The sequence below is a fragment of the Aspergillus karnatakaensis genome, assembly GCF_047715665.1.
Source record: "Aspergillus karnatakaensis strain CBS 102800 unplaced genomic scaffold BJY04scaffold_83, whole genome shotgun sequence".
NCBI classification, from domain to species: domain Eukaryota; kingdom Fungi; phylum Ascomycota; class Eurotiomycetes; order Eurotiales; family Aspergillaceae; genus Aspergillus; species Aspergillus karnatakaensis.
Genome location: NW_027395795.1, coordinates 106192 through 131309, shown reverse-complemented (window position 1 = coordinate 131309; position 25118 = coordinate 106192). Strand labels below are relative to the sequence as shown.

Sequence of the window (25118 nt, the reverse complement as noted above, 5' to 3'; positions counted from 1 at the left end):
GAGAAATGGAGAAGGAGGTGCTGATGAGAAGGATGAAGAAGAAGGCGCTGATAAAATGATATAGATCTGGTCCTCTCAGCCTTTCACGGCAACTACAAAGTCCCTTGCCCGTGGCCGCGCCCATCTTGGGCTGTATTCCCTCCTCTGGCTTGCCTACACGCCGGTCTCTGGTACTGGCTCTGGTGAAGAAGTCGTCTCTGCTTTCCTTGCCCGCGACGGCGAGATAGTCTCCGCTGGGTGCGCGCCGAATTCTGTGACTATGATTCCTGGACGGGAGCAGACGGAGGGAGGTCTCGTCAGTGGCTTTGCGGTTTCAGCTCCTGGGGCGGATGTTAGTGTTGCGACGGATGTGGCGATTGTGGAGGGCAGGGTAGAGGGTGTTGATGGGTTGCATACGAGGTGGAATGGCAGGGCGAGGGGGTCGGTGGAGGGGATTGATGAGGAGGGGGTTGCGGTTTTGAGAGGTTTGAGTATTGAGTATTTGCTGGAGAGGAGTGCTCTTTTGTCTTTACAGCTTGTCTAAAACCAATGATCAGATGCGTCGTAGTGAGATCTAAATGGTAAGAAATAGGTATTTTTCTGAGGAACGTCGTTCAATTAGATCCACCTGAGACGAATTAGGAAAAAGAGGCATTTCGAGAGACATTATCAAGAGCACTGCCCACTTCTCGTATCATCTGCTCCTCGTTCTTCCCGTGGTGGTCAACCGCCATCTCGGACGTCAGGGTGAGACCATACTGTTGCTTGAGGGATTCAATATGCTCATACGTTGCCATAGCCGTGAGTATTCCGCATTCCCAAGCTCAGATGATGCGAGCACTGCCGGGCAAAGGTTGTGAGGGCCGACCTTTGTAGCATCTCCCTAGGCTGAGGAGAGGACGGTATATGGGCTTTATGTGCTTGTGCTAGGGTTAGGTTGAGTTAGCTCTTTCGTCTTTCTCTTTCGTCCTCCTCTTTTGTTCTTCATGCCATCACACTTAGAGAATCCTATGGTATCCTTGATTCGAAAACAAACGATGTACACAGAATCAAAGATCACATCCGCCGTCACCGTCTCAGGACTATCGCTGCTCACCCCGAAGATACCCTTGCAGATGCAGGATGCTGTACTACACCAGAAGCAATGAGAGTATCTCCAAAGGTAGAGATGCTAGTGCGCCGCTCGGAGTATCTTGGTGTTCTTGGAGCATTCAGGGGCCAATAGGAGTAGATCAAATCCCTTGTGTACGTGCATGGGGCTGGACAACCGGACAGATTAGGAACCCAGTACATTTCCGGTAGAATCACTCCTTGGCAATCCGGAAACAGGAATCGCTCCGGGAGTCCGGCCCCGGAAGGGAGCGCGCTAGTCCTAAAGGAGCTCCGGAGCCCTACTCCAGCTTTTCCTATTTGAGCGACTCCGCATCTCCGCGACTCCGAGAAGTAGGGCGTAGGGCGTAGTAGACTGTAGACACCATACCGACTAACTATACTCCGACAGCTGTAGCATCTAGGACATTCCGAAATAATTAAGCAACAGCCAAGGTGGAAATCCCGAGACGAATTAATATAAAAGGGCCATCCTCCCCTCCCCAACTTCGACTTCATCATCAACAGCATCACCAACAAACAATCCAATCCATCAATCCCCCAACCACCAAACCAAACCAAATCATTCCAACCCTCAATCTACTCCAACCACAACAACAAAATGCCTGCCCGCAAAGCCCTCATCTCCATCACCTCCGCCAGCGCCACCCTCTTCAACGGCAAAGAGACCACCGGCCTCTTCATCTCCGAAGCCCTGCACCCCTACAAGGTCCTCGTCGCCGCCGGCTTCGAAGTCGACCTCTCCTCCGAAACCGGAAAATACACCCCCGACTGGCTCTCCCAACAGCCCGACTTCCTCAACGGCGAGGACCTCGAGATCTGGAACGATGTCAACAGCGATTTCCGCAAGAAGCTCGACAACATGAAGCCTGCTTCTGAGCTGGACGCCAGCCAGTATGGCCTGTTCTATGCCTCTGCCGGCCACGCCGCGCTGATCGACTACCCGAGTGCGCGCGGTCTGCAGAAGATCGCAGAGGCTGTCTGGGGAAATGGCGGTGTTGTCGCGTCTGTGTGCCACGGGCCTGCGATCTTCGCGGATGTCAAGGATGTTGCTACCGGGGAGGCGATTATCAAGGGGCGCAAGCTGACGGGGTTCACGACGGAGGCGGAGAGCACGATGGGGATTGCGCAGGAGCTGAAGGATTTGAAGACGGAGCTTGTGGAGGACCTTGCGGAGAGGCTGGGTGCTACTTGTGAGTTTTCTTTAGGATGCCTTTGATGCTGCGGCGGCTAATATGAGTATAGATGAGCGCTCTGCTGGGATCTGGGATGACTTCCACGTTGTTGATGGGAGGCTGGTGACGGGACAGAACCCGGCTAGTGCGGCCTCGACTGCGAGGGCTGCCGTGGAGGTTTTCGAGAAGCTTTGATTCCACGGGTTGTTTCTGGTTAGAGTCATCTTATAGATTGTTAGTCCTTAATTTGAGAGCTTGTTTACCTTATGCTTGGTCTCTACATCCCACTGTCCGTTGCCGGACCTAGTCTGATCAATTCTAGTAGATAGTATCTTGACAGTATACAGTACAGCTAATTAACTCTCATCACCATCTTAGACCCACATGATCTGCAATCTGATCATCGCCGTGGACAAGTCACACCAGACAAGTAGATATATCAAAACTTACCCGCACTCTCCGCATCACTCATCCACAGTAGTGCAGCATCTCATTCCAAATCACCCATTAGCCAGATACGGAAAGTGCGCTGCGCTGGGTACTACCTTCCTATACCGGTGCGTGCACCATCGCTCCCTCCAGCTGAGGTGAGACTTGTCATATAAAGGCAGGTACGACCGACCACCTGCAGTACTACCCTCGCGCCTTCCTTTGTGGATAGTCGGGGCTGTCACTGAGGCGGCAGGTACGATCGATGTCCGCTCTGTTTCTCCCTTTTCTGCCCTTTTTCTTTCTGGAATCATACTGGATAGGGTGAGAGAGTGGCGATGGTCTAGAACGAGTGCTCGTTTCTAATACGAGTAGGTTTTTTGATCGGTTGGTTCAGTTCATGACAAATTAGGGCACATATTGACCGAGATATCCATCATGTCATAGGCAGAATTTGCTGCGGATGCTGGATGTTCCATGGGTGTATATTCCACTCTAGATTTCCTTTTCTGCTGCGTTTTACTTTTCGGTCTTACGACTATCACCAAAGTAAAAGATTTCATGAATGAGTACGAAACTAGCAAAGATAGAACATGGGTATGACGAGAAGCGTGTAAATGTAAACAAGCGACGCAATCTTTTCTCCTCTTCGCTCTCCCATCCTATCCTGTCCTATCCTCAACTCGACAACCCATCTAGAAACAACCTCAGCTCACGCCCTGTGTAGCAGAACTATATCTCCACCTTACTTCTCTTTCCCTTCCTCTTCCTCTTCCTTTTCCTTTTCCTTTTTCTCCTCTTCCTGCCTAACCCACTCCTCCACCAACCCCACATAATCCTCAGGGCCATAACCCACCCCAAACCTCCTCGCAAACCCCTCCCCCTGACGTCTCTCCGTCTTCAATCCCAAATCCTTCAAGAGCACATCAACATACGGAATCGCATCAAACACGAAATCCGGATTCCGTCTGCCTAGGCCACCGGGGTATCGATGGATGCCGAATTGTGTATGTAGGGCTGTTTCCCAGAGGATGTCTGCATTCTTCCGGACCGTTTCATGGACTTCAGTTTCTGGAGTCGAAGGCTCAGACGTCGAGACAGGGTTCGTCTTCTCGATTATCTTAACCAGATCAGCGGGACATTTCTCCGTTGTAATTTGCTCTAGGGAAAGGTCGTTGTTGAAGAAGGACGTTATCCAGAGCGCCTGCGCTTGCGCGAGGAGCGGGGTGTTGATTGTCATCGCGATGCCCATGAATGCGATGCTGCGTTCTGCTGCGAGGTTCGACGCGGGGACCATGAATCGCGTGAGTCGGTAGGGGTGGATGGATTGGGATTCTGTCTGGGCGTCTTTGGCGACGGGGGTATAGGGGCTTGGGGAATCGTAGACGGGTTGGTGTTTGAGTCTTGGGAAGCGGGTGAGGATTTCGGTGTCTGCGGCGGTGATTAGAGAGGTAGGGAGTGGGTCTGGGGCTGTTGGGAAGCCCAGCGAGGTGGGGAGGGTTGACGGGGTGAAGGTGATGTCTGGGGTTGGGTTCCAGCCTGTTGCGCAGACGAGGGCGTCGATGTTTTGGAGGGGGGAGTCGGAGTTTGCGAGGTGGATGGTGGAGTTGGAGAGGTGGGTGATGTGGTCGATGTGGATGGTGACCTTGCCGGAGGTGATGAGGTCAAAGAAGTTGGTTGGATAGTTGAGGATGCTGAGCCCCGAGGCGACCCAGAAGGCTGTGATCCAGGGTTTTAGTTTCTTGGTCTCCGGGTGTGAGTTGAATTTGTTGAGCGTTATCACGTCGTTGGCGAGGATGCTCCAGAAGGTGTCGGTGACTTTGCGGCCGAGCCAGGTTTGGTGCAGGAAGGCGCGGATTCTAGAGCCGAAGGATTCGGCGGCTGGGTCGGACCAGATGCACGGGCTGAACCAGGTGAGGAAGCGCGTTGTGACGAGCTTCTCGAGCCACTTGTGCAGGGGGGTCACGTATGGAGGCGACATCCAGCAGGTGCCGTGGCCGTTGTCGCGGATGATCCAGTGGACTTCGGCGCCGGCAGTTGCGGCGGCGTAGACGGCGTCCCAGGCGGACTTTGTGCCGCCGAGCACAGCGATGCGGTGGTTTGGCTGGCAGATGGTGGACTGGTGGTAGGTGGGCATGTTGACGGTGTGGAAGAGGGGCTTGTTGAAGGCATCTTGGCCGGGGATGGTGGGGAGGTAGGGCTGCGAGGTGATTCCTGTGGCGAGGATGAGCTTGCGCGTGTGCATTGTCACTGCTTCTTCAGTAGTTGTGTTGGTGTATGTGACTGTCCATGTCGTGTCATCGTTGTGCTTGATGGCTGTAACCCGGGAATTCAAGCGGATATACTCGGTCAAGGCGAAGTGCTCTGCGAATTGCTCGAGATACCGCTGTACAACATGACCAGGAACATGCTCGCAAGGCGTGACGCCGAAAGAGTCGTCCATGGGAAAGTCCGAAAACTCGTAGGTCCCGCGCATGTTGTTGGACTTGAGACCATCCCAGAGCCGGTGGGTGGCCCAGACGCCCCCAACTGAAGATGCGCTGTCAAGAAGGCATATCGATGCAGAAGGATGGACCTGTCGATAGGTCTTCAGCGCCGCAAGACCGCTCCAACCTGACTCGTTAGAAAGGAATACAGAGGCAGGATGGAATAAATACCAGCTCCAATGACGAGTACGTCAAGAGACTCCATCTCGCAGAAATAGCAGCAGATAGCTTGATCAGAAGCAGCGCGAGCAGGGAACCCCCGGGTAGATAAATTATGAGTCCACCGTCTCGTATTCTCCGGCGTACCCCGGCACTTGCAGGCTGCAGCAGGCATGGAGTACGGTTCGCGTTCGGTTCTCCTGCATTCCAGTGGAATCCTCAAGCTCAGGCCGCTGTCGCGCAGGAGATTGCTGTGGACCTGTGTCGCCTGTCTCCAGAAGCGGCCAACGGTTGCCCACTTGGCTCGTCCTAGCGAGTCTTTTTCTTCCTTCTGGTCCACTTAGTGCTCCATCGGCCGGTGTTTCATACTTAGCTTGATGTTAGTGCAAGGACTAGACCACCGCGGAGATTAAGTCGAGTTCCGTAGCGGGTGATAACCTGTGCAGCGGTGCATTGCAGACGAGATGCAGAGTTCGGACAAGACTTTCCTGTTTGTTACCTGGTTGGCGATGGCCTGCAGCCTGCATGTGAGGCGTCGTGCTGATCGATTCGATCTGTACTTTGGGGTTACTCTTGCCGGCGACGAACTTGTGATTCGTATTAAATCAAAAATGATCTGCTCCTGCAGAAGCGAAAATGAAATAGCCTTTTCGAACCGTCAAGTCAACCTGTCAACTCCGGAGACCGACCGCTGATCGCTCGCCCACGCAGGCCCCATTGGGTTCCAGGAATGGATCCCTCCCCACTGACCCTCGCCTTCAACGGCCTTGAACGGCCCAGACGGGATGGGTCAATGCAAATCTATGACCTGGAAAGGCATATCCTCTGCTACAGGTCAGGGTTTGCGATGTGTAATATTCTTGATGAAATACCCGGCTCGGTTGCGTGGTGGAGAAGACAGGTAAAAGGAGGGATGGTTATATGTACTCTGGCAATCTCTTCCCTCTAGGTCACACAGCTTTCAAAGCTTAAGCTCAGCTCTTACAACATAAAACATGGGCGACTTCAATATCGAAGCGTTCACCCTGCTCGCCCTTGCCGTCGTGGCAATTGGCATCCGGGTCGCTGCGCGATGGACAACCGCTGGGCCGAAAAACTTCCAGCTCGATGATTATCTCATGCCGCTGGCCGGGGTATTTACCCTACAAACCCCCTTACATCCGTCACGATTCTGACCATGTGGCTAGGTTGTGTACGGCCTGGAAACTGGAGCCGCATACTGTGTCGGCGCGTGGTGGCGCGGCCTCGCCAACAATGCCATGACAGATGCCCAGCGTGCGGGCCTCGACCCTTCATCCGAAGAGTACAGCTTGCGGGTTGGTGGTTCCAAGACACAGGTTCTTGGGTGGTCGTTGTATACAACCTTGCTATGGTTGTTGAAAGCTTGCATGGCGGTTTTCTATTCGCGTCTTACGTGAGTCCAGTTGCTTCTTGACCTTGAAGCTCAGTATGAGAATATGAGCGTGCTGACGAACCATGCAGTGCCGGTCTCGTCAACATGAAAATCCGCGTCAAGATCGCCTACGCCCTAATCGCCGCTACCTACATCGCCGTCATCTGCTCCATCCTCTTCGGCTGCCACCCGATGAAAAAGAACTGGCAGATATACCCAGACCCTGGAAACTACTGCCAACCCGCAGTATCAAAGATCGATGTCTACGTGACAGTAACTCTAAACGTCGCGACAGACATCTACCTAATCTCCATTCCCACGCCGGTACATTCCGCCCTCCTATCCTCTCGTATAAGCAATCTCGCAAGAAGCTAACAGTCAAACAAACAGATCCTCTTCAAAGCACGCCTCCCGCTGCGCGAGAAACTCGAACTTCTAATCCTCTTCTCCGGCGGAATCTTCGTCATGGCCGCTGGCATCCTCCGCTGCGTTCTCATCGTCACCGTACGTCTCTCCACTTCCCACCCGCTACAAACAATACTAACATAACCAGGCCGGCGCCAACGGCGCCCAACAAGCCGGCTCCTGGGCCTGCCGCGAGACCTTCGTCGCGGTGATAATCGGTAACGCACCCATGATCTACCCGTTCCTACGCCGCACCGCGAAACGCGCGGGGTTCTACGTAACGACGCGCACGAGGACGCGAACACGCTCGCAATCCTACCCGCTTTCAGACGGCGAGGAGCTCAAGAATCGGAGTGTTAGTGTGCATTCTAAGAAGAGGCGGTTCCGGCATCCGTTGAGTTTGCCGGAGAGTCAGTGGCGGGATGGAGATGGGACGACGTTGGTGGATGGGGAGGGGGATCGCGATGTGCTTGTTAAGCATCCTTTGCCGGGGCTGCCGAGGCAGGTTTCGAGGGAGGGGTTTGGGGTTGATTTGGGGTCTGCGACTGTCACGAGTGGGAGTCGGACGAGGGGAGGGAGTGGGGGAAGTGGAGGAAGTGATGAGTTGGAGGGGATCAAGGTTGTCCGGGAGACGATTATTGAGAGAGGGTAGACTGGCTTACTGCAATGTGTCTCCATCGGTATAGTCGTAGTAGGCTGGATTTGTGGTTCTTTGTATATATTTTCTCTCGTTGGAGCGTCTTCTGTTGGTTTAAGACCCCTAATCCTTCTCGGGAATATATGTTAAGGTATATGATATTGAGCTCGAGTAGATGAAAGCTGACTATAATGAACAGACAACAACCGTCCCTCTCTACAGCCCTCTCATACAGCAGTGTAAAAGATTAGGTGGGCGAGTCTATTATACCAACCCCATTTATGACTTTGACAACATTCAACAAGGAAGGAACGACCACACACCCACATCTAATTAAATAGGCAGGAAGGAGATCCATCGCACTTGCTCTTCTTAGACATCTCGGCTTCACACAAGGTTGGAACAACAGTGTAGATGGAGATACTTGAATATGCCGGAACGGTGGAGTTGTGAACAATATATTGCACTTTTCTCCCGTAGGTGAAGAGGACATTCTGCTGGGAAGTACACCCATATGCGGTCTGAATAGGGGATAGACGGGTCTCTCAATGACACGGAAGAGGTATCTGAGAGGCTCAGAGGGCTTCCCGAGGGGAGATCGGGTTTTGCGTGGTTGAAGACATGTTGGTTGTCGCTCAGAGGGATGAGAGACGTCGGGAGGGGTTCTTTGAGTTGCATACTTGCCTATTGCATAGCTCTTCCAATCCAGAAACTCAGTCATTCTTTAGGTACAGCCGCACCTCACTCTCGAGTCAGCTCAATTAAAGTAAACCTAGACGTCAGACACCAGCCGTAGAGCAAACCCAATAATACCACGCCATTCACAGCCACTGCTGTTTGAGGTATGCAAACTCACTGGCGAATCTCCAGAAACTACTAATAGCACACTGGAGAGCTATAACGCCGGAACATATCATAGTGTAGAATGACTCACCGAACAAAGCCGCGACGAGGCTCTGCATACGGGTTCATCGAGGGAGCGATGTTAGTGAAATGGTCATTGGTCACAACAAGAAACAAGGTAGCCTCGTCTTTATGAGATTCAGCTCTCTGCCTCTCTGCCAATGCCTCAATCCAATCGTTAGAATTCACTTGCGGCGCATCATTCTGTGCCGCAGAAACCTGATACAGCCACACTCGTCCAAGGCTGCCTCGCCACTTCGCTATAAATCTAAAGGATAGTTTCATATTCACTGCAGATATTTCACACTTTCTCACTCACCACCTTCCGAAATACCTCTCTACTCCACATACACACTCTTCATACATCAAGATGAGCATAAGCAGCATTACTGACCAACTGAGTAACGCTCGTCTAACCGACGACCAATTACTTTTTAACCCACCGCCTCACCTGAGAATCCCAGACTCAGCCCTCGACAACATCCCAAGATTCCTGTTCCGCACTGTCGGCCCTCTTTCACGCGGAACAGCAGACGACAAATGGATGCGATCAGAGGCAGCCGCTGAAGACAAACCTTCCTCTCGCGAGGATATCTTCAATCCAGACCAGGAGGAGCAACATGTGGCCGGCATGCTAAGCGCGCATCTCTGGTGGAGGACAAACAAAAAGTACCACTATAACCTTGTTTCCTGGACCAGCTCCCTTCTATTTGCGCTCCAATTGATGAGATATCGGCACATCGATGACGGCTCGCCTCTAGGGGATATTAGACTGTTCGTTGTCGACACAACTCTCTTCCCAAGGGGCACGTTCATGCGCGATCTAGATCTTATTGATGCGTTCGCAGTGTTCGAGGTCGCGGAGATCGGAAATGGTAATGCTCGTAGAAAGGAGACCTTGTCTTCTCTTGCAAATCTACGCAAACACGATTATTACTTTGGGGAGTATCTCTCGCAGGGAGCTCTGAAAATTGAGGGTAAATGCCAGATACTTCCTGCCAGCGCTATCTTTGATGGCGATCGACTAGATCGAATACAGCCTGCATTCACAGGGGTGGAAGGTCAGCTGTTGGCGAAAGTTGTTTGCAAGCTGCGCAAAACGATCTGGACGAACAACCCATCTTCTCGAATAACAAGAGAGCAGATGCACGAGCGGATGCGAGCTGTTCGCGAGATAATTGACAACTTCGAGCCTGCGTGGAGATTGCCTCTCGCCATTTATTTTGCAGCATTAGTTGGCCCTCAGTCTGAGATTCAGGACCTAGGGGCGACCGAGAATGCGTTTTTTACCTTATTCAAGGAGTGTTGGGTGCCCCGTGCGTTTTCCCTATTCCCCTGCATATTGATCTAGGACTGACAATAGAATCCAGCTGAGGGACCAGCGCATTTCAGAGTCGTTGCTCCAAACTCAATGCCCGAGTTGAAGCGCGTGGACAAGATTCTCCTTGAGGTCTACGAATTCCACCTGCAGCTTGTAGCCCTAGGTTCGCAGACTGTTCTCTTCTCCGCTGTGACTATTTTCCCTGCTGAAACGGTAATAGGAGATTTCGAAATTATCAAAACTCGACTTTGTCAGTTCAAGGATGCCTATCGCTCTTTGAATGACAGAGACGCCATGGGCAGAATTGAAGTTCTCGTCAAGGGCGACAAAGATATCCTGAATGAGATTACAGCTATACAAGCCTTGTGTGAACAAGTCTCCCAAGCACTCGATAACCGAAAGAGACAATGAGATGCCAGGGAGTCACTTTGCCGCATGAGCATGAATTGTTGACAGGTGAAGCAGTATCTATGACAGAGCTATAGGGATTCTATGGATGATCATCCGCTGCCAGAGATTGTATCTAGTCCACACTATGCATTATCTTTACTCCTTTTCTCCCCTGCCTCGATAGACGTATGTTTCTCCTCACAGCCTGGCTTCGAGCGCTTCTTGATGGCTTTTAGCCCTGCAAAGTCGTCAGAATGGAGGATATAGAGGATTGGGCCTGAGCTCTCACTCTTTTGTCCTCTACGGGCTTGCTGGACATATTAGGAACTGACCTGTCACATACAACGATATCTTCCTTACTCCCTATAATACAAGTATCTATTCCCTGCCTGCACTCACGAGACAGCCCGGAAGGATGAGACATGGCCTAAAAAGCCCTCCCAAACCCCCTCTCCGGAACACGCACCCTCCCACCACCCCCCAAACACCTCCCCGGATGCCAGGTGCAGAACAACAGCGCCACAAGCGCAATTGGCGCCATCTCAAGACACGCGAAGTAAACCTCATTCGTCGACAACCCTCCACCAAGACCCTCCGCCGTCTCAATCAGCCGGAAGATCGTCCGCATGTAAACCATGAGCATGGAGACTGAAAATACGAGACAGAAGATACCCAGACCAAACTCTTTAATGGCGCGCCGAGCGCGAAATTCAAATATTCCAGCTAAGAGGACGAAGATACTCATCGCGAAGACCTGGTACGCTAGTCCCGCGAGGAGGATATGGTTTGCGGTCGAGGGGTCTTCATTACGGGATTGGCGGACGCCAATAAGTGCTGCGCCGGCGACTTGGACGATTGTAGAAATTGCGTCGGAGGTGATGAAGAACGCGAGGATGAATGTCGGGCGGAGCAGGGAGTATTTGTGTCCTAATCTTGCGATCAACGCGGAGAGGATGGTGTAGATTCCTGCGGCAAGAAAGACGGGGGCTGTGACGATGAAGAAGTATTGCAGGATGTAGTAGATGAGGTTGTAGGGGTTCTTTTCTGCGGAGAGGCTGCGTGCGATGTAGCCGATTATTTCGAAGACCAGGCCTGTCGAGAAGGTGAGCCACCACCAGCTGCGGTACCTGATGGTTTGGGCTGTGTGGGTGAGTAGGTGGATGAAGAACCAGGATGCGGCGAAGGCGGCGACGGCGATGGAGGGTCTATAGCCGTAGATGATTACGCTGGTGTTGTTTTCGCCCCCTGGGGGTGGGAAGTCGGGGTCTACATAGCCAAGGGAGCGTCCTGGTGCGGTGTTAGATTGGCGTGGTAGGGCTTGATTGAGGACTGACCGAGGACATGTCTGATACTCATCGTGCAGTGGTATTTTTGGCCATGTTGATAGATGATGACGGGCTTTGGTGAGTATTTAACCCTCATCCAAGTGAAGATCGTGACCTGACAGTGGCGTCATGGTCGACAGGGGGCTCTAAGCGAGGGGGTGGAGTTTGCGCATAGCGCATGATTGGCAGGGTATACTTCGCCCAGGCCCCGATCAGCTCGCGATCACCAATCATCGAGCACATATCAGATATGTCACTGAGGGTAAATAATGCCAAGTGAGCACTGTCATGGCTATGGCTCGACTTGCATAAGTTATGCTGCCTTTGGGAGAGTGCTGGTCACTGATCACCTTTGATATCGCCTACTGTCGCTGTATGTAGCAACGCAATGGCTTGGCAATGATTAAAATTCGTGCCCTAGAAGGGCTTGAGATGTTACTCGGCTGAAGAAGCATACCACTTAAAGCTTTACTAAGTACATAGGTGTAGACATATCCTAGAACTTGCTATAGCATTAAGGACAGGTGCAACTGTACCGCGTAGGCAACGTTGACCTGACACGAACCAGTGGAATCTGTCCTTATTCAGTATTTCCAAGGATACTTCAGACAGAATTTCGGCTACATGAGCACCTTGCCTCTGCACACCATAGGCCTGTGATAAAGAGCTGCAACATGACACCGTGATTGCGCCATCGCGGAACCTCTTTGCCATGAAGATGATTTGAATTGTTGGCGATCTATTCTTTGCGAATTCGCTGTGGTCAGGGGCGTTGAGAGCCGATTTGATGACTGGTATAATAACTATTCGTATTTTAATATAGAAGACGGCTAATATGACGGCCGACAGCTTATGGTAGCAGAAGCTCCCCATTCATCTCTCAAACATCTTGATAATAGCATATCGGGCACAGTGTCAAATTCTAGTCTTTGTAGGGCTTCCGGAGTAATGTCTACGGCAATTGAAGCATACCCCGCGTCCCCGCTCAACTCTACCTATTTACCCGATCTATTTCACCTTGCTTCCTTTCGAGCGAGTATTCTTGCAAAGGAAGTGAGAAAACTCCTGTTTCCTTTCATCCGAAAGAATTGCGGCAAAGCGGCCAAGCTCGTAGTCCGCCCGGGGGATCTGTCCATCATCTCAGCCAAGCAAGGCTTAGTATAAAGTGCAACACTACCCCACGGGGTTTGATTATCATCCAGCTCTCGTCGGCCGAATATCTGTAATATCTCATACACTCATCATGCTCATCCCCTACACCATACTGGCCGCCACCGCGGCCCTTCTCACTTCATCAAACGCCGCACCAACCCTGACCCCGAAACGAACAACCTCCTACGCAGGCTTCTCCAACCTCAAAACAATCTTCAATTTGTACCATCACCCCCCATTCCATATCTCCCATGAAGCCCTAACTAATATACTACCGCAGCGGCGACTCCTGGTCCCGCACCGGCTTCTCCGCAACCTCAACGCAACCCAACCCCTCCAACCCCCTCGGCAACCCCTCCTACCCCTACCGAACAAGCGCCAACGGGCCAAACTGGATCGCATACCTAACAAGATCCTACAATCAGTCGTACATCGAGACCTACAATTTCGGAACGAGCGGCGCAACACTCGATAAAGAACTCATCACGTCAGACTTTGACGTCGTCGATGAACTAAACGAGATCTTCATCCCTTATTACGCATCTAGTGAGAACGATGAGAGAGTCTGGGAAAGCACGACAACCCTCTTCTCCATCTGGATCGGCGTAAACGACATCAACCGCTCGTACATGGGCTCTTACAATTCCACCTACGCGGCTGTGTTTGAGCGGTATGCGTCTATCATCGACTCCCTGTATGGCCTCGGCGCGAGGAACTTTCTCCTCCTTAACGCGCCACCGCTAGAGCGCAGTCCGACGGTGACGGGGTTCGAGTCCGCGCCTGTGCGAATCCCACGATGCGAAAATGCGATTGCTGTTTGGAATGGGTTGCTTGAGGGTCTTGTGGGTGATATCCAGGAACAGTATGCGGACTCGACGGTGTTTTATCTTGATACGAATGGGCTGTTTAATGAGGTTATTGATGGGCCTGGGGCGTATGAGCAGACAGAGGTTTATAAAGATACGTTGGGGCTTTGTGGGGCTTATGGCAGGTTCGTGTGTCTTATGTTTGTTTTGTGCTTATGGGGGGGTCGTATTTGGTGGCATGATGCTGACGAGATCTAGTGGGACGGCGGAGCAGGATACCAAGTATGATGAGTGTGAGTATGCGGCGAATGAATATCTCTGGCTTAATCGGTTGCATCCGACGTCGTCGATGCATGAGCTTGTTGCTGCTAAGGCTGCGGAGGTGTTGAGTGGGTAGAAGGCTAGGGTTGTGGGATCGTGTTTGCATAGCTGAAAGGTCAATTAGTACGCATTAAGTGGGGAAACGATGGATGAAGAGATGAGATGAGTATTTGAAAGTGAAGGGTGTGGAATCTTTTACCTTTGCAATTGTCTTACCTAGTTGCCAGCTTGAAAGATTCTTATACCATGCGCTTATCGAGGCTCACAACAGAGTATTTCACGATACTGTATTGGGCCTGGCTTTGGAATTCGGGTGTTGCATTCTTCACACATGTACCAAGGACCGTTATGCTTAGTATAGCTAGAGACATAGGTCATGATCCAGAAATGGCAACCTTCTCTGCCTCAATTTGTCCCCTTCAGACTCCGAACAGAAGCCCAAGCCTGCACAATCCCAGCCACAGTCTGCGTAAGACCAAAAACAACAGTAAGAAACAAAATCAGTATAGCCACCCAGAACGTATACCACTGGACGCGTTTCCTCCTGTCAAACCACCACTGCCGCAGAGTCTTGGGCTCGGAATCCGTAAACTCCTCTTCGAGTATTTGCAGTCGCTCAGCCCAAAACGAGTAGCGGGTTTTATCTCTCACAGCTGGTTTGAGATCCAAAAGTGCTGGGTCAAGGAAGTGCTTGCTTTGCTGTTTCTCGAACCAGTGCGCGCACTGGTGGTTGTTGCGGGGGAGGAGGAGGGAGAGGCTGTCGAGGGTTTCGTCGAAGAAGGAGGGTGGTAGTGCGTTGCTGTTGCGTGATACTTTAGCTCGGGGGAGGGGGACTTTCCATGGGGAAGCAATGTGTACCTGTTTATACACTCCTTCATACGACGGAGGAGAGAGACGTGCGGGAATAGGTGGATCTTGTTGTCTTCGAACATCAAGTGCTCGACGAGGTTGTCCGTCCACTGTATATGGAATCCGCCAATTCTCTCAAGATTGTAGATGTTCATAGTCTTAGTGTACATGTTAAGGCGTGGTGTAAGCGAGTATGTGCCACTCGTGTTGCCGTTCGATGGTGCAGTTAACTGTGGCGGGCCAACGCAAGTTTGAGGAAATCCCAGCAAGAGAACATCTGCCAGCGGCGCAGGGTCGTCCCAGAATAGCGAGGTGCGAAAGCAATGAGGCGGAGAAGACGAGGCTCTATCCCGGATGTCCATCATAAAAAACAAGCGAGTGGCCAGCTGGATCGAGTTCGCTATCCTTGTGTCATCACCGGGAAGATGTGACCGAACCTTGGTGATTAAGTCGGGTTTGTTCGCAGCCGGATTGTCGTTAATGAGGAGAGCGACTGTCATTAGATCCCCAAGCGAGGAGACGATGTGCGTCGTCGCTTTCTCGAACCTGATCTGGTCTTTCCAGTAGGAGGAGATTGCGCTCACTGCATCTTCCTCTAGAGGTCTGTCAAGCTGGCATGGCCAGAAATCGAATATCAGCTGTCTTGTTGATTTTATCTCGAGATTCCGTAGGTCTTTGAAAACGTCTTGCAAGGGTGATGATGGTGCAGACATGATTATTATGGAAGTGGTGAAGGTGAAGCGTAACCGCAGCTGAATGACGTTGAATGTAGCCAAGCCTCTCCGAGCTGTATCACCTGGACGAGGTCGGAGAAAAACAACTTCCAATATGGACAGGTTAGGTAGATTCAGCCTTGTTTACCAAAACGCTGACCTTGCAACGCTTGAAGGACTAAGGGACTAATACGATACTGTAGGGCTTGCTGTCTCTTGAAACATGAATCGCTACTAGAGAGAAATTACACATACTTGTTGCGACAAATTTTGTTCAGCGCGTGATTTTAGCACATGAGCAACGAGGGGAAATGGGTGGCCATGGGTGGGGGGCATGACAGGCAAGCCAATTCAGTCAGTCATCAAACTTATGCAGATCGATCAGGATTATTTATTGGTTCTGGTGTGCCTATGCAGCCTTCTCGGAAAGAAAGGACTGATTACCATTGGCCAGGATCGTGTTCATCAGTGATTCGCCAGACCGCTGAGGCTCGAGTAAAGATGACTTGAAAAGGCCTGCCCAAGGTCTTGCTGAAGGTGTAGGCCACCTTTCCAAGTGGTGGCTTGCGAACATGTCGTCCATCATTTACAAGAAAACCAGGACCGAGTACAGAGGGTCTCTCGGTCCAAAGGCGTTCGGGATGAAAAGGTTCAAGATCCTAAGAGATGAAATTGCCTTCTGGGAAGTGAAGGGTGAGGTGCTCAAAATATGGTCTGACCGACTCAAAGACCAAATAAACGAGGTCCTCATCGAGGAAAAGCATCAACTTACGCCCACAAAATCGAAGGACTCGTCTCTGTTTCCAGGATACCTTCTCAGCTGCTACATGGTCGGCCCGGACGAAGACCATGCCACCCCACATGTTGCTATATTTTGCGAGTCCAAGTACCTCGGGAGCAAGGCTCGAGAGATAGTTCTCCACCATGGCGTGCTGAGAAGGGTCGGATGGGGCAAATCATTCCTATACCTGCCTGCAAAGGTCCGGCCGCTTATGGAGGAAAGCAGCAGCCCTTCGATTGGTGCCGTCAGGGATACTCACGAGCCACAAGAACCAGAAGCGAGATTCCGCGTAATGAGCACGACAAGTGAACTACCTCGAAGTCCTATGGGCCTCGGTATCACAACTGAAAGTCGGTACTCTGCATTCAATACTGCAACATTGGGAGGTCTGCTTGAAGTCGACAAGGAGTTGTACGGGATCACCGTAGCCCATATCTTCAGTGCCAGTCAATGTCACGATGTAGCTGTGGAAGAGAATCTGAGAATTGAGCCGATGCAGCTCGACATATATGAAGGTGCCCCGCCTCAACTGCCGGCAACTCCCAGAGGTTCGTGTCCTAAGATTCCCAAGTAAACACCACCGGGCTGATGCAGTTGGGAATTGGTTAGCAGGTATACCGAATCAGCAGGAGGAAATTGGGACCGCTCTGAAGCCTTTGACCAATGAAGGGAAGAGCCTTGATTATGCTCTAATAGACATACAACCCTGGAAACTCTCGGGTACCAATTTACTGGTAGAGCTGCAGTCTGAGGACTCCTGGCACTTTTATTATCCGTCACAGATTGCATCGTCCATGCCGGAGGATCAAGCAGACATACACGTTCCCACCCGATATGGGGTACTATCAGGGAGGAGCATCCTATCGGAGTCGATTCTGAGCATTGGATGCCCGGAAAACAGTGTGAGCGTCTGGAAAATATCTCTAATTGACCTGGAAGAAGGGATTTGCGGATCCTGGGCTCTAACAGATGGGCGCGATCAGGTCTTGGGAATACTCGTTGCCGCATGTCCATCCCTTTCAGAGGCCTACCTGTTGCCAATGAGGGATATTATCTCGGATATAACATCAAGAGGACTGGGAAACGAGGTAAAGTTGCCGGAAGATTCGGCTTTTGTGCTCCACAAGGCCCTCGTGGCCGGGGATGTTCGCTCTGTGGAGAATGTTCTGAAGTGGGCTTCCCCAAAATTAGGACCGAACGGTATGTTCTGCTGGGAATACGGTTACGATAAACTGTATCAAGCGGCGGAAAGCGGAAATGTTGGTCTTGTCAGGCAGTGCATCAAGAAAAGTGGTGTAGGGGGCACTAGGACCGTTTTTTCCGTCTCGCCGATATACGAATCGGTGCGTCTGTATCGGTTCAACGCCATGATCATCCTAATCAACGCGGGATTCACTGTCAACGACGGGCTTGTCTTGGAAAAGCGATCTGCTCTGTTTATAGCGATTGCCAAGGGGCTCACAGAGATCGCTGTCGCCCTGATCAATGCAGGAGCTGATACAGACACCGTATACACAGAACGAACACAGTCGCCTTTAAATCGAGCAAAAAAAGATCAGCGCGCTGATATGGTAGAGCGCCTTTTGCTAGCCGGAGCAGGTGTTGATGCGGGACAAGAGCTCATATCTAAATCCGCAGCAGAAGTCGAAAGAGAGCATCCGAACGACAAAATCCGGTTAGCAATTGAGCAAGTTGAAGCGACCAAGGAACTGGGAAGGCAGCAGGCATGGGCAACTGGGCAAAGGGCACCAGGAAGGAAAGAGTGACTGGAGACAAAAGCCGGGTTGAACGGAATAGCCCCCCGGCCCTTCCTCTCATCTTTGTCTAGAGCATTCTTTAAGTCTCTTGGATATTCATTTACTTCACGATAGTGTTTATGTAGCGCAAACGGATTGATCTAAGCCCTTATATCCTCGATTCTTGGGGATAGCAAGAGCAAGAGCCATACGAGTGCTCAAACAAAGTCTACCACCGCCGAACCTCAACAATCTCATCCCCACTCACAAAAATCTCCTCCTTATCCAGACTCGCCGTGACCGGATTCGGCTGCTGAAAGATCACTGTCAACTCCTCCAGCGTCCGCTTACTCGTCTCGACAAACAAGAAATAAATCACCGCAACCTCAAGCGTATCCCAGAAGATAAACAGCAAATAGTACTTCCACCGCGCATGCGTGAACGCAATGCCCGTAGCAAAGGTATTATAGAAAGAGGCGATGTTGATGAAGAACTACCCATCACACATTGTTAGCATTGCATGTCTGAAACAGGACTGGACAGGGTTGATCAGGGTAATGCATACATTGTTCATCCCCATCCCCTTCGCCCGACTCTCATACCGCAAACACTCAACCGGATACATCGCCTGATTCGGCGTCCAGCCGGCAGAATACACAAACCCGAAGATGAATATCATTGCGATCTGCGCGCGCGCCGTGACGCCGCTTTTCGCGACGACATGCCCGCCATCATTTTCAACGACGTTGGTTGCATTCAAGCTTGTGATGATCACGAACAACAACACCATTATCGATGTCGAGGTTAGCAGCTGTACCCTTCGCCCTACCCGGTCTGTGATCAAAGCGCCGAACACAGCCCCGCTGAATTGCACGACGTTCTGCAGGCCCTGCAGCAGGAGCTGCGTGTTGTTGGAGGAGATCCCGGCGCCGGAGAGCATTTGCGGGTAGTAGTAGGAGACAGGGCCGTTGCCGGACCATTGGCCGAAGAAGGCTGCAATTATTAGTCTTGCACTGTCTGTCTGGAAACGGGGGAGAGGATACGCACCCATAAAAACAACAAGCATAGACCGATACCGCACTTCCCGGCTGTTGAACAGCTCCCGGTAATCCCACCACCGTTTATCCGAGCCCACGTTCGAGATATCTTCGACCATCTCGCGGTACTCGAGCTGCACGATCGGTGAGTTCCTGTCTCCCTCGCCGTGGTATTCGGCCAACACCCGGATCGCCGCTTCGTGTCTGTCGCACGAGATAAGCCATCGAGGACTCTACACAAGCCAAACACCCAAGGATCAGCAACCCTCCACTTTCACTTCAACAATCAAACAGACACAAAGGAAAAGAGAAAGGAAGAGTTATCCCACCTCCGGAATAGTAAAACACAACCCCAGCACCAACCCCGAAAACACCATCTGCAGCCACACCGGAATCCGCCAGCTCTGCGTCCCTGCAATGAAGCTCGTGCGCCAGGGGATAAACGTCCCCGGGATCCCCCCGGCAAACCACATCACGTTGTATAGTCCTGTCATCGCGCCCCGATACGCCGGGTGCGCCATCTCAGACACATATGCCGGCCCCGCAGTCGCGCTCGTCGCGACCCCGAAACCCAGCAGGAATCGCCCCGCCATGAACCCGCCCAGGTTGTGGCATGTTGCTTGCACGACGGTGCCGATTATAATCCACAGGGCGCCGAGGGCCATGCCGACTCGTCGGCCTAGACGTTGGTGTTAAGAGTTAGCTGCCTGCAGTATCCCAGTTTCGGTAGCCCTGATCTTGAATCTGAATCAAGCCAAGACATAAAAATAAAACAACTGGAATGAGAATGAGAGAGAGAAAGAAAGAAAACACCCACCCCGCCAATCGGTAAACGGCCCCGCGAAGAAACTGCCCACGATATTCCCGATCGTGTAGATCGCGTACACGATCCCCGTTGTTGGCGTCCCGGCTTCCGGATCGAATCCGAAATACTCCCTGTATTGCCGGTAGCTGTTTATCGAGCCCATGAGGGAGCCGTCGTAGCCGTTTATGCAGGAGTTGAGCATCGCGACGGCGATGACGTAGTAGAGCTGTCCGTTTATCAATGTTCGTTAGATGAGGCTGTGGTTATGGTTATGCTTGGTTGAGTAGGTGGGTGGGTGCTGAGTGTAGGATATGGACCGGTATGAGGTGGAAAAGGTAGACCTACCTTAACCATACTCCGACTCAACAGCCTTGGCTTCGCGCGTAGGGTCGCGATGTGGAGGGCTGCATTGTTGACGCCGAAGACGCGCTTGTCGGCGTCGCTGGAGATGGTGGTTTCGAATTGCTGCATTGCAGCGGTTGTACAGGTCTCTGCTCTACTGCCGGGTGCGTAGAGATTGGGATCAACGCTGGGAAGAACAGGAGGGGGGATTGAGATGAGAAGAAGCGAGGGCCGGATATATAGGGTAAATGAGGGAAATTAGATGCAAGCACGGCTGAAAGGGCTGGAATAACTACAGGCGAAAGGGTTTGCCATTCGCGAGACTGCGGGGTCTCAGATTCGATTCCAAACGTGACAAGGAGAATAACAGGGACTAGGGCAGGCCAGGATCGGATTCCTCCTTGTCATCTTGATCCTGATCCTGGAGACGGGGACGGAGGATGGAGCAGGGAGGGTTGGGTTTCAGGGTTTCAATCCAGTCATCCATCGAGTCTAGCGACGTTCTGGAAGTTGGTCCCGAGTGCAGCTGGCTTGCAGCGCGGGTGCCTGCCTGCATGCTGCGTGGCGTATCAGGCAACTCGAGGGCGCAGCTAAGCATCTCCGTCGCGAAATGGGTAAGGCTGGAGTTTATTTGCGTAGTGGGAAGCCACATGCAGGGGAGCGTAAACTAGCTGTAGCGCAACTACACGAAGTGCGAGAATCGGGCTGTTCATTCTTGATCATGTCTGCCGAATGCTGTCACTGTCACGGCTGCAGCCGCTGATAATCTGGGGTGCCACGCGACACATGTCAAGTGTGGAGGGGAGGATGGGGGAGTGTCGATAGATGCCTTCTTTGGCGTGGTGAGGCATGGTCTAGCTTATCCCGTCCACTCGTGGAGATTGCGAAGGCGCTAAGGGGCTTAGTTTGTATCGCTATTCCTGCACAGCTGTGACAGTGCATCTGTGCGTCGGGTTACTGGACTAGTTTGGTTAGAAGACGAGGCTGGCCGCTGGTGCCGTAGCCATCAATCAGAAATAAAACAGGATGAGATCACTTCACATTGCTATCTACCTCAGCTTTTAACCAGCCGAGCCCTAACTCCAAACCAAACCAAACCCAATATCATACATCGTAGTATACATAGCATAGCAAACCACATTCACCTCCCCCCAGCCATAATCACCCCCTTCTCCTCGGGACTAACATACAAACTCAACGTATACTGCCTCCCCTCAATCAACTCCGACTCCCCCTCCCCCTCCCCCATCCCCGTCGCAAGCACCAACCTCCCCATCCCCGCAAACGGCAACCCAAACCACATCGCCCGCCCACCGCGATCCCTCCCCTCCCAACACCCCAACCCACAAGACATACTACTTCCGACAAGCAACGGGTTAAACCCATTACACACCGCCTCAGGAATATGCAGCACGTCCTCGAGAACAAGCGTATTCAGCGTGGTGGCATCATCCGCCGCGGCAGGGACAAGAAGTTCCACTCGTCCAACGCCAGCAACCTGCATCTCGTCAAAGGGGTTGAAGATGTTGTTTTTCAGCAGCACGTTGAGCGGCGTGTAGGTTGTGAAGGAGGCCTTGTCGCGCGCGTAGTGGACGTTTCCTGACACGATCATCCAGTCCCGGCAGATGCAGCGCGAGGGGTGTACGGTGCGGGTCTTTTTGCGGCGCGAGAGCTCGTCGGCGGTTTCGGCTGGGGAGTGTGCGCGGTTGAGGTTTGGTCCTGTCGCTGTGGTTGGGGTGGGCACGTCGTGCATGAAGTCATCGTGGCTGCGCATTGTGTTGGGACTTGGAGGGCGTCTGGGAAGCGCTCCGTGAGGGATTGGGCGGGGATTTTCGTAGGCGACCGGGTGTTCTGCGTATTTGTGTGGTTTTGAAGAGGTTGCGACTCGAATCGAAGGGAACAGAGGAGTGTGAGAAGATGAGTGAAGGAGAATTGAGCTGGATGGAAATCTGTCTCAGCTTGAAGCTCCAGTTGTTCCGCTGGTTCTCCGCATGCGAAAATCGGCAGAATCGGGCGGTAGTCGCCCGGAGGACATGCTCCGATCTCACCGCTTCCGCTTGTGGAGAAGTGAAACGTGACCGCGTCGCGCATGAGGCAGCAAGGCAGTAAGGCAGTAAGGCAGTAGGCAGTGAAGCAGCACCTTCTTGCACATGTTCAATAGGATGATGTACCTGCTTCCTCATATCAAGTCCTAGTAAATATGGTATAAGTCTTTATCTTTAAACTGGTAGCTCCTGACAGTAACAGTTTCCCTCGATGCTCTGTGCTCATGTAGGACTCAATGCTAGTCTTGCAACGCCTTAGGGCACGGAATATATACTTCTAGAGTACGCAGGGGTATTTTGACGCGTAATTAGCAGTCAATTGCATGTGCGTCATCCCAGGCTGCCGGACTCGAAATTCAGATACGGATCATCCCAGATCAGCTCATCAAACCAGCTTAGAAAATCTTGACTGGTCATTGGCTCAGCTAGAGAGAGGACATTTGTAGGGTTGTCGTAGGACCTGTCGATGTGGTCGTTCACTTGTTGGCCAGTATCTAGGATGCCAGACGAGGCCTGGCCCACTGGCTGGTTAGGCCTCGTTCTGTGCCGGGGTTGAGGGTGAGGTTGAGGGTAATGGTTGAGGGTGTCATCCAGCATGGCGGCGATAACCTTGCTTATCTGGACACAGACCTGAAAGTCCGGTCGATCGGGTAGCTTCTCTCGCTCAAAGTATGCAAGAAGGACGCTCAAGTCGCGGATGAGCTGCGATCGGGGTGTCGTGGTTGGCAAGGGCTTTCCACTGATGGTGCTTTGGTGGAGCTCTGTTGCGAGAATGCCAGCACCGGGGAGTCCATAGTAGGAGAACTGGATACATTATGAGCCGAGCCGGTCTAGCATACTATGCAGATATCTGTACTTACTAGCCACGCGTATCCTTCGTAGTGTTTGGGGCGTGAGTGCTGTTGCTGGATAAAGTCGAGCACGCCGGAAAGCAGCTTCATGGATGTCTCCAGCAGGCACGCGATGGGCACTTGGCCGTCTTGAAGGAGCATCCGCTCGATCTGGAAACCACTGTATAAATATTGAAGGTGGATGACCAATAGTGTGACGCAGAGCTGCGGACTCCACGCCGTCCAGCTGCTGGTTTGATACCGGTACTGGGATGGGATATCATCCCACCCAGCTTGATACGTGTTGTATAATTCCCTAGTAGGGTCGTCAGCATAGTTGTGTTGGGGTATCCTGGACATACCTGAGCTTTGTGGAGAATGAAGGACCCCTATTCCCCAAAGATAGGCATAGGACCTTCTCTTGAAGCTCAGCCTGCTGATAGCGAAGCCGGAGAAAGCTTGATTGTCGAATGATTTCCCCGCGCCCAATAATATCCCGCCATCCACCATCGCCAGAACCCTGTAAAACTGCCTGAAGTTGGCTACCCTGGAGGGTAATCTCGTCATCATCCAAGTCGAGTGGCATCGCCCTGTCGCAAAAATCGTTGCCAATCCGCGGTGGTCTTCCAAGGAAGGTAGCGAGACTTTTATCTCTAGTGACGGCGAATGCAAAAATCCTCTTTCGAGTTTCAAGTATGGAAAACGGGACTTCTGGTGGAGATGACTCGAGTCGATGAAAGCCCATGATAAAGAGTTCCGCGACGAACTCGCTGAACCTGTGGTACAGATTGTTGCCTGCCAAAAGAATAAGCACTTTCACCAAGGGTAGATGATCAGCCACGCACTTGCATCTCCAAACAGGAATGACGACAGAAGAACGTTCATAAGACGTGCCCAAATGGATAGATCGTTGACCTGATTGAAAGCCTCACAAATTTGGATACAGTCCTTACTTGCAGTGTACATTGCGGCGGCGAATTTAGCATCGTGGGCTGGAGATTGACTGTAGTGAGAGGCAACCCCTGATATCGCGAAAAGCAGGGCAATATACTCCAGTCGAACATTCTCCGCGGTAAAAGATCTGTAAAACTGAACCGGAGCCACATGTGTGGACAAAGATGCTAGCTTGCTATTAAGATTAGCTTGAATCCTCTCGGATGTATGCTCAAAATAAGCCTTCCGATTGCGGCTTTGGTGAAACTCCCGAAGAAGGCTGGAGAATGGAACCATGATCAGAGGTCGTGGAATGATAGTATACCGTGCGCCGCCGAAAAAGTCAGACAAAACTTGCTCCAGACGTGCTGACTCTAGGAGGCTTTCCAGCGTCTGCATGACGGAGCTGAGCTGGAGCATGGGATCATTTCGAACATGAGCTGGCGTAGTAGAAACCGGCGAGAATCTCGGTAATAAGCGAAGGGCACTAAAGCTGCCCAAATAGCCAGAAGGGCTTGCGACTGGCAGTGGCTCAGCCTCATCGAGCTTTTTCTGCTTGCCTGTCTGAGATGATTGATCGAGCAAGTCGTCCTGTAGGGGCGGCTGCTGGCCACGAAAAGGACGAAATCTCGTCGTAGCTCGTGTCATCGGAGCGGGATGATAGAAGCACTGGATTCTGTCAAGGGTCTTTCAACACATGATAGATATTGTAAAGGGCGTACTCTGTCTGCCATGCCCCTGGTCTGGCATCGGCCACAGACGGGGGTGGCATGGTTACAGCGCACTTTAGAGAGTCGACATGGCTCACACGACGTGGGCTTCCCGTTCCGCCTATACATTTACAAAATAGCACTCATTGGTGAGGATAATCTAGGAATGAGCTGCGATGGGCTCAAGGTAGAGCCGGAATTTACTCCGAAATGCCTCATGCTGCACGTGACTTACTCCGACGGAATGCACCTTCCTAAATCGGTAACTCCGTCATATCCCCGGCAGCCACTAGACGGTCCAACTTCGACATCACAAGAACCACAAAGGTTGCAAGGTACGCTGAGC

At 52.0% G+C, this 25118-nt stretch overlaps 10 protein-coding genes across 10 annotated transcripts; 4 read left to right on the top strand and 6 right to left on the bottom strand.

The window, feature by feature from the left end:
* Positions 1-64: 64 nt before the first annotated feature.
* On the top strand, positions 65-523 carry BJY04DRAFT_224098 (uncharacterized protein; the record flags this gene model as incomplete). The annotated part of the gene is made up of 1 exon (XM_073717862.1): positions 65-523. A coding segment is annotated over one exon (459 nt), but the record flags the coding sequence as incomplete, so codon positions are not given.
* A 1006-nt stretch (positions 524-1529) lies between these two features.
* Positions 1530-2518, top strand: BJY04DRAFT_202187 (class I glutamine amidotransferase-like protein). The gene is made up of 2 exons (XM_073713169.1): positions 1530-2282; positions 2335-2518. The coding sequence occupies exons 1-2, from the start codon at positions 1691-1693 to the stop codon at positions 2457-2459; spliced, it is 717 nt and encodes a 238-aa protein (XP_073565246.1). The 5' UTR covers positions 1530-1690; the 3' UTR covers positions 2460-2518.
* Positions 2519-3225: 707 nt separating this feature from the next.
* BJY04DRAFT_202185 (flavin-binding monooxygenase-like protein) lies at positions 3226-5393 on the bottom strand. Its single transcript, XM_073713168.1, has 2 exons — positions 5351-5393; positions 3226-5306 (listed from the first exon to the last, which is right to left on the bottom strand). The coding sequence occupies exons 1-2, from the start codon at positions 5382-5384 to the stop codon at positions 3439-3441; spliced, it is 1902 nt and encodes a 633-aa protein (XP_073565245.1). The 5' UTR covers positions 5385-5393; the 3' UTR covers positions 3226-3438.
* A 940-nt stretch (positions 5394-6333) lies between these two features.
* On the top strand, positions 6334-7788 carry BJY04DRAFT_232695 (uncharacterized protein; the record flags this gene model as incomplete). Its single annotated transcript, XM_073719791.1, has 5 exons — positions 6334-6471; positions 6526-6752; positions 6821-7055; positions 7122-7235; positions 7285-7788. The coding sequence occupies 5 exons, from the start codon at positions 6334-6336 to the stop codon at positions 7786-7788; spliced, it is 1218 nt and encodes a 405-aa protein (XP_073565244.1).
* Positions 7789-9937: 2149 nt separating this feature from the next.
* On the bottom strand, positions 9938-11743 carry BJY04DRAFT_211355 (RTA1 domain-containing protein; the record flags this gene model as incomplete). The annotated part of the gene is made up of 3 exons (XM_073714392.1): positions 9938-9966; positions 10862-11674; positions 11722-11743. The coding sequence occupies 3 exons, from the start codon at positions 11741-11743 to the stop codon at positions 9938-9940; spliced, it is 864 nt and encodes a 287-aa protein (XP_073565243.1).
* Positions 11744-12955: 1212 nt separating this feature from the next.
* BJY04DRAFT_224092 (SGNH/GDSL hydrolase family protein) lies at positions 12956-14067 on the top strand (the record flags this gene model as incomplete). The annotated part of the gene is made up of 3 exons (XM_073717861.1): positions 12956-13086; positions 13145-13855; positions 13929-14067. The coding sequence occupies 3 exons, from the start codon at positions 12956-12958 to the stop codon at positions 14065-14067; spliced, it is 981 nt and encodes a 326-aa protein (XP_073565242.1).
* A 329-nt stretch (positions 14068-14396) lies between these two features.
* On the bottom strand, positions 14397-15553 carry BJY04DRAFT_224091 (uncharacterized protein; the record flags this gene model as incomplete). The annotated part of the gene is made up of 2 exons (XM_073717860.1): positions 14397-14790; positions 14850-15553. The coding sequence occupies 2 exons, from the start codon at positions 15551-15553 to the stop codon at positions 14397-14399; spliced, it is 1098 nt and encodes a 365-aa protein (XP_073565241.1).
* Positions 15554-18299: 2746 nt separating this feature from the next.
* On the bottom strand, positions 18300-20383 carry BJY04DRAFT_224089 (putative MFS lactose permease; the record flags this gene model as incomplete). Its single annotated transcript, XM_073717859.1, has 6 exons — positions 18300-18563; positions 18636-19063; positions 19118-19340; positions 19437-19786; positions 19925-20138; positions 20258-20383. 6 exons carry the CDS (start codon positions 20381-20383, stop codon positions 18300-18302), a joined length of 1605 nt encoding a protein of 534 aa, XP_073565240.1.
* Positions 20384-21395: 1012 nt separating this feature from the next.
* On the bottom strand, positions 21396-22028 carry BJY04DRAFT_224088 (uncharacterized protein; the record flags this gene model as incomplete). Its single annotated transcript, XM_073717858.1, has 1 exon — positions 21396-22028. The coding sequence occupies one exon, from the start codon at positions 22026-22028 to the stop codon at positions 21396-21398; it is 633 nt and encodes a 210-aa protein (XP_073565239.1).
* A 601-nt stretch (positions 22029-22629) lies between these two features.
* BJY04DRAFT_232680 (fungal specific transcription factor domain-containing protein) lies at positions 22630-24886 on the bottom strand (the record flags this gene model as incomplete). Its single annotated transcript, XM_073719790.1, has 5 exons — positions 24785-24886; positions 23975-24731; positions 23492-23924; positions 23160-23445; positions 22630-23103 (listed from the first exon to the last, which is right to left on the bottom strand). The coding sequence occupies exons 1-5, from the start codon at positions 24794-24796 to the stop codon at positions 22630-22632; spliced, it is 1962 nt and encodes a 653-aa protein (XP_073565238.1). The 5' UTR covers positions 24797-24886.
* Between the last annotated feature and the right edge of the window lie 232 nt (positions 24887-25118).